Source organism: Lolium rigidum, chromosome 1 (genome assembly GCF_022539505.1).
Source record: "Lolium rigidum isolate FL_2022 chromosome 1, APGP_CSIRO_Lrig_0.1, whole genome shotgun sequence".
In the NCBI taxonomy this organism is placed as follows: domain Eukaryota; kingdom Viridiplantae; phylum Streptophyta; class Magnoliopsida; order Poales; family Poaceae; genus Lolium; species Lolium rigidum.
Window position 1 is genome coordinate 243,452,636 of NC_061508.1, and position 13,240 is coordinate 243,465,875.

Sequence of the window (13,240 nt, forward strand, 5' to 3'; positions counted from 1 at the left end):
TCTAATCAAAAACCCTCCCCCGAATCCTCTAGCGCCCATTCGGCCCCAACATATCAACAGTATGTTGAGCGTAAGTTTGATAGGAAAATTGTTACTATGCAAACTAATTGGGGAGGTGAATATGAGAAATTAAATGGTTTCTTTCAAAAAGTTGGCATCACACACCATGTCTCTTGTCCTCATGCTCACCAGAAAAATGGTTTAGCTGAAAGAAAACATCGTCATATAGTTCAAGTTGGTCTTGCTTTGCTTGCCAATGCCTCCATGCCTCTTAAGTTCTGGGATGAAGCGTTTATCGCTGCAACTTTTCTCATCAATTTGCTTCCTAGTAAAGTGCTTGATTTTGAAACTCCTACTGAATGGCTTCTTCATATCACCCCCAATTATGATGCCCTCCGAACGTTTGGTTGTGCCTATTGGCCCAATCTTCGTCCCTATAACAAGCGGAAACTTGCTTTTTGTTCCATACGATGTGTCTTTCTTGGTTACAGTCCTCTCCATAAAGGTGTCAAATGCATAGATATATCGGCAGGTCGTGTGTATATTTCTCGTGATGTCGTATTTGATGAGAATGTCTTCCCGTTTGCATCCCTTCATCCAAATGCAGGCGCTCTTCTTAACAAGGAAATCCTCCTTCTTCCATCATCCGCCTCCCCTTCCCATGAGAGTGCACAAAATTGCAATAACCATGTTGTATCTATTGTGTCTATTCCTAATGAACTGCAGGATACTACAAGTTCTGAAGAAAATCCCAGTCAAAACAGTGAAGAAATCAGTGCTGGATATGATGTTGAAAATCAGTCACAAAATGACGAAACAGGCACAGAACACGAACAGGATTCTCCTGAACATTCCTCTGCCTCTGCCTCTGCCGATCCTGAGACGTCGCAGACCGAGGCAGATTCGCCCCGTCAGACGCCAGAAGCCTCCACCAGCGAGCAGACCTCGTCTGCCGTGTCCGCCCGCGCTGGCCACACGCCCGCGTCCGGTCCGTCGCCGCCGCGTGGCAGCGCCAGCGACCAGGCCTCGCCTGTCACATCTGCATGTGCTGGCCACGCACCTGCGCCCAGTTCTTCGCCGTCGCGTGGCAGCGCTGGCTCGCTGCATGCGACAGACTCCCGAGGCGCGTCAGAGTCCACTGGCAGCCTGTCCCTTTCGGGATCCTCTGCACCCAGCTCTGTTTGGGGCACTGCTGGGGGAGAAAACTCAGCAAATTCAAATGCTGATTCAAATTCAAATGCTGATTCAAATTCACCACCTCCTCCTTCACCACCTGGAGTTCGTACTCGACTACAGAAAGGTATACGCAATCCCAAACAATATACTGATGGTACAGTCAGATTTGGTATGTTGTCCTCTACAGGTGAACCACATACACTCACAGAGGCTTTGAATGATCCAAATTGGCGCAAGGCTATGGAGGAAGAATGCAATGCACTTCTTTGATAACAAGACTTGGCATCTTGTCCCTGCAAGTAGAAACAAAAACTTGATTGATTGCAAATGGGTGTACATAATTAAGAAGAAGGCAGATGGCTCTATTGACAGATATAAAGCAAGGCTGGTTGCAAAAGGTTTTAAGTAGAGGTATGGCATTGACTATGAGGATACTTTCAGTCCTGTAGTTAAAATTGCAACTATCAGAATTGTCTTATCTCTCTCTGTTTCTTGTGGATGGAGTTTACGGCAGCTAGATGTCAAGAACGCGTTTCTTCATGGTGTTCTGGAAGAAGAGGTATACATGAGACAACCTCCAGGTTTTGAAAACCCCCATGCTCTGCATCATATATGCAAACTTGACAAAGTTTTATATGGTCTGAAACAAGCACCTCGAGCCTGGTATTCTAGATTGAGTTCTAAGCTATGTGAACTTGGGTTTACTCCATCAAAGGCTGACACCTCCTTGTTTCTTTTCAAGAAATCAGGTATCACTATGTTTGTGTTGATATATGTTGATGATATCATAGTTACTGGCTCTTCTGATCATGCCATTACTGCTCTCCTTCGAGATTTAAATGTGAACTTTGCTCAAGGATTTGGGTGACTTACATTTCTTTCTTGGTATTGAAGTAAAAAGGATACACAATGGTCTACTCTTGACACAGGAAAAATATGCTACAGAGTTACTTGAAAAAGTTGGAATGCATGACTGTAAGCCTGCTCCTACACTTCTGTCCTCTTCTAAACAACTATCTCTCACAGTTGGTACACCTCTTGGCTCTGAAGATTGCACTCAATATAGAAGTATAGTTGGAGCTCTACAGTACTGACCTTGACACGACCTGATCTAGCCTTCTCAGTAAACAAGGTTTGTCAGTATCTTCATGCTCCAACTACAGAACATTGGACAACTGTTAAGCGTATTCTCAGATATGTGAAAGATACATTAAAACTTGGGATCACCTTTACAAAATCATCCTCCACACTTCTTAGTGCCTTTTCAGATGCAGACTGGGCTGGTGACTTGGATGATAGGAGATCCACAGGTGGCTTTGCTATATTTGTTGGACCAAATTTGGTTTCTTGGAGTGCTAGAAAACAAGAAATAGTATCTCGGTCCAGTACTGAAGCTGAGTATAAAGCTTTAGCCAATGCCACAGCTGAATTAATTTGGGTTGAAGCTCTTCTTCCTGAACTTGGAGTAAGGTTGTTAAAAAAACCAAGTCTTTGGTGTGACAATTTAGGAGCTACATATTTGTTGTTGAAATATTGGGCCACTTTTAGTGGCCCATACTAGATTTCAGATTTCCCTAAAAAAAATCTCATAGCCCACATAGTGGCAGCCTTGTGAGTTTGAGCCCAAGTTGGTGGCAGCTCACTAGGGAGTGGCAAGAGGTGGGAAGTTTAGTCCCACATGGAAAGTTGGGAGGAAGTTAGACCACCTTATAAGGTGGGTTGTTCCACCACTAGTAAGTGAGTAAGAATATGAGTGGTTCACGCGCGCTCCTCCTCCTCCTCGCTCGCTCGTCTCGTCTCGACTCGACTCGACACGTCACGTCACGACACGACGCGCGCCGCGCTCGTGGTGAGTGGATTGAGCCTCTAGCCGAGACGCGCGCGACGTGGGCGTGCCCCACGTTGCCTAGGGTTTCCTCAGCCTATATAATCTCTTGCCCGGCTGCCGCAGAAACACATCCAATACACGAGTTAGGGTTTCCACCTCTCTCTTCTTGCGCCGCCATCGTAGCCTACTCCATCCCGTGCGCCGACGTGCATCGCAAACGGGAGAAGCAGGTCTCTGAAACCGCTCGTCCTTGCGATCCTATACGGGAGAGGGCGAATTAGGTTTTTGGGAAGCACTCTGCGCGACTGCTCAAGCTCTTCATCACAGGTCGCCTTCCGTCCAAGTCGGGCGGTGCTACCTACCGTCGTCTTCAACGCCGTCTACTTCGACCCATCGTCCCTGTCGTCAACAACGTTGTCATCAACAACGTTACTGTTGCGACATCATCTGCTACACCTCCACCGCCACCTCCACCATATCGGTACGTGCGACATATCTTGATCTGTTTAGCGATGGATGCTTTACCGTTTGCGCTGCTGCTACTCATGTTGATTAATGCATCTAGTATGTTTGAGTTTCACGTGTTAGTAGTTGCGGTCATCATGTTTTATATTCTGAAATTAATCATGGAAATTATGCCTAATTATCCAACATTTGTCTGCAAATCCACCAAGCACATTGAAATTGATTTTCATTTTATTCGAGAGAGAGTAGCTAAAAATAGACTAGCCATCCATTTTATTTCAAGCAAAGATCAAGTGGCAGATGGTTTCACAAAGGCTCTACCAGTAAAGAAGCTAGATGAATTTAAGCGTAATCTCAACCTTTTGAAAGGTTTAGATTAAGGGAGGGTGTTAGAATATGTATCAGGAGGAGATGTATCAGGAGGCCTTTTATGTTCTTTGTATTGGGCTTCATACGGGCTGTGTATGGAGTTCTATCTCTGTAAACGATCTCCGATCGTATCTCTGTATCACGCTTAACCCGTGACCGAGACAAAGGTACACGTTCAAGCCGTCGCTAATACCGCTAATAGCAAGTTGTTCGCAGAACAAAACACTGCCTCCAGTCTGAATCTTCTCTGAATATGAAAGTCCACATGGTTCGGAGTACCAATGGTTCGTATCATTCTTTTATTAATCCTTGTACTAGACACAGGTAAAAAAAAGACACAGAGTTAAAGATGGTCATCCCAATATGGTGTCGTTGATGCTTTCTGCAGCTTCAACATATACAATCTATGTACATACATGTCTTAATGGAAAAGGAATTACAAGGCGATGGCACCCTTTTGGAATCGACGCACGCTACTATGATAATGTTTTGTATTTTTTCCTCTCTAACGTTAAGATTTCTTTTCCATTTTCGCTTTAAAACGTCGATGGCTTCCCTTGGGCGGCTCCAGCGAGTCCAGACCGGTTGTTTGTACAAAAGTGGGGTTTGATGAATTCCAGCTCTGCCTAAACTTGGCGTGAGATTTCCTCAAGTCGACCGATGATCTCCGCAAAAACTGGTCGTGCATCAGGATCTTCATCCCAGCACAGTTCAACCAGTCCCGACAAACCTGGGTGCACGCTTGGTGGGATCTCTAAGCGGAATCCCTATTGACGATGGTCAGCAGAGAGTGAGAACAAATTCAACAAGGATCTCTGAAATAAGATCTGAACTTAAGATAAGAATTGAGTTCATTCAGGGATAGCCAACGACATGGATTTACCTGCCTTACTGCCAATGCGGCTTGCAAAGGCATCATGTCATCATAAGGGACCTATAGCATAAGCAATAGTGCTCTGTTACCTTTAAGCAGCATATAGCAAAGAACTTTACTGTCATCTTTAAGATGTATTTGACATCAGGATATACCTTTAATGTCACCAGTTCCCATAGAACAATACCAAAGCTGAATACATCCGCTTTGTGATCATATGGTTTATGGTTAATAATCTGTCAAGATAAACAACAGTTACGAGCTTCTCATGGAAACTAAAATTTTCAGGAGCTAACGGTGTAAAAATGGTCACAGCTTACACAAGAAAATTTGCAACTAAAATGTTCATGTGCATTGATTGATGTAGAGAGAGGGCTATTTCCCATTTTCAAAAACTGTCAAGATAAACAACAGTTATGAGCTTCTCACCGAAACTAAGTTTTGAGGAGCTAACGGTGTAAAATTGATCTCACCTCACATAAGCAAAAATTTCAAATAAAATGGTTGTGTTCATCGATTGATGTAGACAGCGTGGTATTTTCCTTTTCAAAAAAAGTAACTTAGTTGCAACTTTTTTCCTTGAACTATTCCTTCTATTAGTCTCGGTTGTTTATGTGAGTTAGCTACGAATTAAGATCAAACATGTAACACGGGTCAAGGAGAAGGAAGTTTACATGTCTAACATGTGGTTGAATGGTTAGGAGGGCGTTGGCGCACCCCTGCCCACCAGGGAGCAGACCTCAAGTTTGACACTTTGGTGTCTCATAAAGGTGGAATATTTTTCGTGAGAGGCTACATTCCCATTGATGGAGAGGTTTCTATGGTTTAGTCATTATAAGACCCGCGGGATCAGTTTCTTAGGCAGGTGTGCTTGCGTTCATAGAGGAAAGTGTATGTATGCATTTGTTACCGTGTTTTGCAAAAAAAAAAAAAAAAAAACTGCAATGTTCGGCCTAAAACCTCTCAATCTTACCCCATAAACCATCTTTAAGATCGACTCCCATGTCACCTCCTTGCCCCAAGTGGGGAGGGGGGGAGCTCTCCATGTATATTTTGCTGCCGCTGTCGTCGTCTAGGTTCGCGATCAAGGACGTCATTCCCTAAGGGGATTGGGGGCCCGACTATCTCTCGAGGCGACAAAATCTGGATCCTGGGGTGGCGACCCCGGCTGGGGGTGGTGGGTGAGGCTCGGACCTCCCTTGCACTACAAGGATTCCGGTGTATTGCAACAAAAAATTATTGCAATGGCCTTGAGTTGTTGCAATAAAATACAATATTACCGCGAATTTCTTGTTTGTGGTAATAGACTCCACATATTGCCACAATTGTGTTTGGTCGCGCTAAGTATCCTTTTGGTTGTAATAGAGGAAGTGTATTGCAACAAAATGCATTAGCATTGTAATATAGTGGTGATATTGCAACAATAATGATTTGTTGCGTGAACTATTCATCTTGTTGCAATAGAGACTAGGTAATGCAACAAAACCTAAAATTCGTGGAAATATTTGGAAACATACTGCAACATTATTCCCATGTTGCGTTACTTATTCGTATTGTTGCAAAAAATGATATCCTATTGCAACAAAATATGTATTTGTCGTAATAGCACATGTTTTTGCCTCAACCCTATTTGTCGTAATAGCACATGATATCCTATTGGTAACACGACACAGTGATATCCAAGTCTAAATTGGAGCTGCTCCCGCGGTCTAGTGGCTTCAGCTTTGATGGGTGCTCGGGGCAGAGGCTAGGACGAGCAGGTGCAGGCTCCTTCCTAGTGGGTTGTCTGGCTTGCCGTGGTGGGGTGGCATCCCTCCTTACCGGATCTAGTGGTGGCGCTATGTGGCAGAGGCCAGAGCGTCAAGCTCCCATGGTGGCATCCCCGATGTGGGTGGTCGCCGAATCTGGACGGTCAGATCTGGCTTCAAGTTTGGTGGTGGCCTTGGCGCAGTCGCCGCGTCGGAGGTGTGTGGTTCGGTGGTGGCATGGACCGGCTGGCTGGTTGCGTGAGGTGGCTGTCTAGAAGCTCCGGGTGAAAGTTCTACCCGTAGTGGCGGCAACTGTTATGGGCATCACTTTCTCCTTGGAGGCGTCACTCTGGAGTCAACTTCGTCTAGCCTTGGAGCAATTTTTTTGGGTGAAATCCTGGACCCGGTTTGGCCGGACGGCAGGCGTCACATTCGGGTCGCTTTCCTCCTTTGAGGCGTCACCTTATAGATCTTGCTCCCTTCAATGCCGCTTGGTGGGCTGGATGCACAAGGCATTGCGGTTAGTAGTTGCCTGACAGGTGATGCGAGGTTTCCGCGTGGTGGCTTGCAGGGCAACAACGGTGTTGATGAGTGATGGTTTGGGGGTGTTTGACGGGTCTTCGTGTTGATCTTCCCCTATTGTGAAGTTGAACTGAGGTTGGCCCTTCAGCGAGAATGACTTGCGGAGTCTGATCCTGATGGTCTTCATCATTAGTGCAAGTTTTGCATACCTCCTCTTCGGAGCTCATCGTTAGAATAGAAGTTGCCAATGCACACACACACGCACGCACACTACTCACGCACGTGTGTGCGTAATTTTATAGCCATGCGAAATTAAATTAAATAGATATCCAAATCTTATTAAAATTAAAGAAAATCAATTTCAAAAGATAACAAGCAAAATGATTTAACCCTACCTCGGGTGCCATCCATCTGTAAGTTCCAGTTTCAGCAGTCATTTGTCCGTCCTGATTACCATGTTCAGCCACACCAAAGCCAGCAATCTTCACAACCTAGTTCCAGAAGTAGATCTACAAGTTAATACATAATGACTAGGCAAGTACGCAGATGACCTTACTTTAATTAAAATATATTTCATCACTTTCTCATCTAAGTCTCAACAAGGAGGATGCTTTATTTGTTTAGGGAGACATAAGTTAAATTTCTGACATAGGGAGACTTAAGTTAAATTTCTGACATAACATAATAGAAATTCACATTTTAAAGGACAAATTTTTTTGTGGACAAATAATTTTTAGTACAAATAAAAATATAAGTAGGTGGTAAGAACTGATATTGATTTCTTAAGTAACTATCGCCCCGTCCCACAATAAGAATATATGATTTTTTTGCGATAAAGAATATAAGATATGTTATTACAAGGGAGTAAGATTTTTCTGAATGGTGTAGATTTTCATCTATGTAGCTTATAAGATTTTCTAAAGCATGAAAACCTTATCTATCATTACTAGTTTGCAACATGTGAATTGCAATCTTTACGTGTTTAAAAATAAACCATACAACAAAGCAGTGGCATCTGACGAAAAACCAAATCGACTGTTGCAATGCTTTTATATGTTTTCCAGGTTGTATACTACATATTAGGAAAGCAGAAGAAGTGGACTTTCGCATTCTCAGAACCAATAGCTTCAATAGTTTGAACAAGTATGCATACTTGATTGTAGCCTAGCAGAACGTTTGGAGTCTTCAAATCTCTATGGATTATGCTATTCTGGTGCAGATATTCCATTCCTTTTGAGATTTGGATAGCAATCTTAAGAACGAGAAGGACGCTTAAAACATCATTTTGATTGTGCAGAAACTCATATAAATTCCCTCCAGGCATGTATTCTGAAAGAAACAAAATCAACCACAAGAGAAGAAGTAAGCTTAGGCGAGAAACTGAGTACTCATCACTTTGCGTATTCTCGAAAAAAAGGTAAACTTACTAGACAGTGGGCTATGTTGAAATTGCAAAACACACTCATTTAGAGAATAATAATAAACAAACAAACAAACAAACAAGAGAGTCTAAGACACGATCACTCAGTGTTCTAGAATGCGGGCTAGGCGACTGCTCAAGTGTCCAGTCATCGCAATTTGGCCCTGGATTGTCTGTTAGGTTGTATGTGCAACCTAGGTAGTGACCGTCTCTAATGAAATCGGGTTACTTGAAGAAAAAGAGGGCCGCATAATCACATATCACATGATTCCATACAGAAAGATTACAAAAGAGAGAAAATATCAGAAATGGATTCTTGATAAAACGTCCGATTACACACGTAAAAAGTAGAACTTTCATTTTCCTGCCCAACAAACAAGTTGATATTTATATATTCTTTTTCAAAAAAATTTAAAACAAGTTGTAAGCTAGCAGTCATACTTGACAGGAGCAACAAGTCAGACTGTTCAACATACATCAGGCATTAAAAGAAGTCTACCATGATTATAGTTTCATCCGAATCAAAAGTTCAAGCAATGAAATTTCATAAATTTTAATTCAGATGTCCCATCACGAACACGACCAAGATGTACATCACCTGACTTCAGATTCAACATTAAGTTACAATCCAAATAGCAACTTAGATTCACAGAGCAATCAGAGTAGTGCATTAGCCGAAATCTTAGGTTGGGAATGGTTTTATTCTGCATCATGCAATTTTCTTGTTAGTATGAATATTCTAAAATAAGCTCCAGTAACTGTCTAGAGAATTATAGCCTATCTGAAGACCATATCCAGGTATTTTATGGTCATGAAATGCATGTTTATTTGTTTATATTGGTACCTATATACCAGCTCCAGATTTGAGGCTGCATGTGTGCATGCGAGAATTATAGCACTGTTATCCAAGTCAATAACAATCGTGGCAGAGTTTAGTTAAATCTGTCATATTCGTTTGACAGTATTGACAGTACCTGTTACGATGCCAGAACACTTAAGATGACCTGTGCATGTCCCATAAAATTTAAGGATGTTTTCATGATTAACTCTCCTGCACGAAAAATATCTTTAGTCATCAGAATGAAACACAACTAATTATTCAGTAATGGCGGCAGAAAGCTTGCCTTAGAATGAGTGCTTGCTGCAAGAAGTTAACTTCTGAAGGGCTGTTGTAAGCTGTAATTCTGAGTATCATTATACAAACATCATAGCCACTGTATGTTCCTCTATATCTGTGAAATAGAACATGAATGAGATATGTCGGATAAATTAACTGTAACGTGGCTTCCCCTACCAAGGGAAAATGTAGGTTCATGGTATTCTTGGATATTGTAGAGGAAAAGGGCCATTCATAATTTCATATAGATGGGAGTAATTTTTTTTTGTCAGGTGTCGTCATGATAACATGCCAACGTTTCTGTTCAGCGGATGCCAGATTTCATAGAGATGTCAAATAGTTCTTACAAGTCCGCATAAGACCCATATGCAATCTTTTCCGTCATTGTTAGCATGCTCCAGTCGATTCCACAATCTCCAACCTGTTGTCGTAGCTCAAGTATTTTTCCCGAGGAAGAAGTACTCGCGGACTTAGATTGTGCTCCCTACATATTAATATGTGGACAATTTAACTCGATCTGGAGGTAAATGTTAGAGATGGCATCTTAACCGAAGGTGCAGATATTTTTGCACATAATGCTGCATTTATTGTAGTTAGTGGAAAAGGGAATCATACATTTTTTCTTGCTAACGTATCCTTAATTGCCATGATCAACGTATCTGTCTCCTGCATGTACGATTGCAAGTTGACATGCATAAGAGAATGTTATTATAGAGATCAAGAGTCATAGCACCCGAGAAACATAAGCAAGTATAGTAGTTTAGGCTTGTACACAGTGGAACCGGAAACTAGCAAATTTATTAAATTAATTGTGCATATAACATAGTCAAATCCTACGCACAACATGAAGATAATATGTGCAAGAAGTCATAAAAAGTTAAGTCTTTCATATAGCCATTCTAAAAAATGTACCTCTGTCTCCCACCCATCAACAACAAAAAGAGCCAAACAGAAGTAATCTGTTGTGGAGTAGACATGAGCTTCACGAATATTAAGGCCAACTTCAGATAGCAATGCGCTTAGCTGTTGATCAACCATTTGTTGTAAGATATTTTGACGTGTCAAACACGAAAAGCAAGCTATATGAAATTGGTATTAAGAAAATTCTAGAAAATATTGGCATTACCCGCGTAAGGAGCTTGGGCTTGTCAAAGGAAGAGAAGATGATCTCATGAAGCAAAATAGGTTCTGAATCCCTGTGGAGAATTGAGAGGACAGGTTAAGCAAAACAAACAAGTGTACACTGTAAAAGACAGGTCGTCGCCACTAGTCTCGAATTAAGAAAAAAAAAAGGAAAATAGCACTTGGAAGTGAGAACCAATGGTGTGAAATACAAAAAAAGGGTATCAAGGAAAGTTATGATACGATTTTAATGATACTAAAGATGGTCATGACACGATTTCAAAGTGAATTTACCTTAACGGGGAAGACATATAGCCCGTGTGGTCGGCGCCATGTATCTTTTCCAAAGTGAGGTCTTCCAGTGATAAGCTTTGTGTTGGATCATTACTGTCAGGATAGGTACCACCACGGCTCGTTTGAACTTGAATGTACTGGTCAAACATCAAGGTAGATCAAGAGAATCATGAAATAGACCATGAGTAGTAACAGTCTAACAGATTATGTTGTGCCAATCTAACTAGTATATACCCCCTCAAATTATAAGAGTAGATAGATGACACGCTACACTACTGCACCAGCCTATCCATCCAGGGTTTATATTGGATTTGGGAGGAATTTGCTAGCGTTGGAATGAATTGCAGAGTGAAAGCCTGGTGGGTACCTCTAGGAAGCGTGCTTTAAAGACGGGGCGGTTGCCGTCAGCGACCTCGTCCAGGACCCGCCGGTGGAGCAGCACGTCTTCGGCTCTATGTACACCAATGTCTATCAGGTACCTGTACGGCAGCTTGTCGAAGTGGGCGTAGAGCATGTCCCGAAACGACGAAGGGTCAGACTTCCCCTGTTTGCCGGCCGCTAGCAGGCACTCGAATATCCTATGGCGCAGGTCGTGGTGGACGCTGGGTGGCGACGAGCTCACGCCCGCCCCCTCCTCCCATTCCTTCCCAATTTGCGACGGCATCGTGAAACTTGGAATAATTTCCTTCCCGGTTTGAGGTATTTATAGGCCGCCGATGGGAGCTCGAACCCTCCGATTGGATTGGATTGAGAAGGATGGAGACGATGGAGGGGGCAGATTCAAAGAAGTCTGTTTCTAAATTTGTTTTCCGGCGGCGCTTTGCTTGACGTGCGGCGAGGACGGGAATAGGATGTTGGGGCTGCATCTCGCAGCCCCATCTTCTTCTTCTGCCTCTCACTCTTATCACTCTTGTATTTCTCACACAAGAGAACCCACACACACACACTAGCCAAGGAGGAAAAATACAAAGGCTTTGCCTGGGCACTTCCTTGGTTTCCACCGTAGCTACATCTTCTCTCTTTCTCTTATCAAACAGAAATATGGTTTACAAAACCTTAAATAGACGCATGCGCGGCCAGACTCCACACTCTGACCACTAACTCCACTAGACCTGCATGCACACACGCACTAACCTGATCTCCTAGAATCACTCCATGATCCACACGACCAGGCCATCGTGCACATGCACACAACCAGCTACCTATCAACTAAACGCATGCGACTGGATCGGATCGCAAGGCTACTTCATGTACATCCGATTGTCTTCAGCAGCTTCAAACGGCATTGGCATCTCGCCATCTCACACTGCATCTCACAGTGTCATCTCAGCATCTCGTGTTGCACGTCGCCAGCCGAATACTCGTATGTCAGGCTCGCCGGCGACTGACTACAATGACTACACCTAGCTACATGCAGATGAACTCGAAAATACAGATACAAAATCAAGATTAATCCTAACATAGGAGAGCGACGCGCGCGTGACGTTGCCGGCGGCGGTAGAGATTGGACGTTGGATATGCAATACCGAGGGAGATCATACGGTTTGGATCCTTGTGATCTCCGAGCCGACGAGCTCCTCGAGAACCCTTACACTCGTTGTCCTACACATCGTCTGTAGGCAGCAGTGACAAGAACGTATTAGAGGCAGGAAAAATATAAAATGGTTTTGTACTTTGGACAGTGCTGGGCTTCGCCGGCGATTTGATTCCCAGCCCCGGGTCCCCGTGCTGATAACATATCTAATTTGCCTTCAAATCTTGCTTTTGCTTTATTGTACTCCCTCCGTCCCATAATACTTGTCGCTGAATCACATGTATCTAGAGTCTACACAGTGACAAGTATTATGGATCGAAGGGAGTACCAAGAAAAACCCCACTTTTACTTTATTGTAGTTGTAAAAAAGCGTTCAACTAAAAATGAAAAGATGAAGACCTGTCAGATGTGGATCTCGTCGGAGACCTCGTAGCAAAATAACTGTGCTATTGTAGCTAAGCCGACATCACTAGAGACATCGATGGAGATCTCGCCGAAGACCTAACCAAAGATCTCGCCGGAGAATTCGCAGAAAAAAAATTATGCTATTGTGGCAACACCACAGAAAAGTTCTAGAGAAATGTTGCAAATTCACAGAACCGTATGGTGCAAAGTCGTGGAACGTTTGTAACATCGTCACATCATTTGTTTTACCATGGGCCGAAAACATGAAGAAAAAATATTAGAGCATTTCCATAACAGCAATGTAGCACAAAATAATATGAGCAAGTAGCAAAAATCCAATGTTGCCGTAGAAAAATCATCATACAC

The 13,240-nt window shown here is 43.0% G+C and overlaps 1 protein-coding gene across 1 annotated transcript; it reads right to left on the reverse strand.

The window, feature by feature from the left end:
- Positions 1-4,315: 4,315 nt before the first annotated feature.
- LOC124656906 (serine/threonine-protein kinase STY17-like) lies at positions 4,316-11,599 on the reverse strand. Its single transcript, XM_047195560.1, has 13 exons — positions 11,303-11,599; positions 10,936-11,072; positions 10,646-10,715; positions 10,432-10,542; positions 10,135-10,185; positions 9,867-10,003; positions 9,527-9,634; positions 9,377-9,453; positions 8,136-8,311; positions 7,378-7,473; positions 4,868-4,948; positions 4,722-4,772; positions 4,316-4,605 (listed from the first exon to the last, which is right to left on the reverse strand). Exons 1-13 carry the CDS (start codon positions 11,597-11,599, stop codon positions 4,465-4,467), a joined length of 1,533 nt encoding a protein of 510 aa, XP_047051516.1. The 3' UTR covers positions 4,316-4,464.
- Between the last annotated feature and the right edge of the window lie 1,641 nt (positions 11,600-13,240).

What these genes read in the sequence shown, in the direction of transcription:
- LOC124656906 (XM_047195560.1), bottom strand. Translation starts at nt 11,599, where the DNA reads ATGCCGTCGCAAATTGGGAAGGAATGGGAGGAGGGGGCGGGCGTGAGC. An exon ending in ATACGTTAGCAAGAAAAAAT is followed by an intron (nt 10,004 to 10,134) that starts GTATGATTCCCT and finishes ATTAATATGTAG; the next exon opens with GGAGCACAATCTAAGTCCGC. An exon ending in ACAGATGGATGGCACCCGAG is followed by an intron (nt 4,949 to 7,377) that starts GTAGGGTTAAAT and finishes TTATCTTGACAG; the next exon opens with ATTATTAACCATAAACCATA.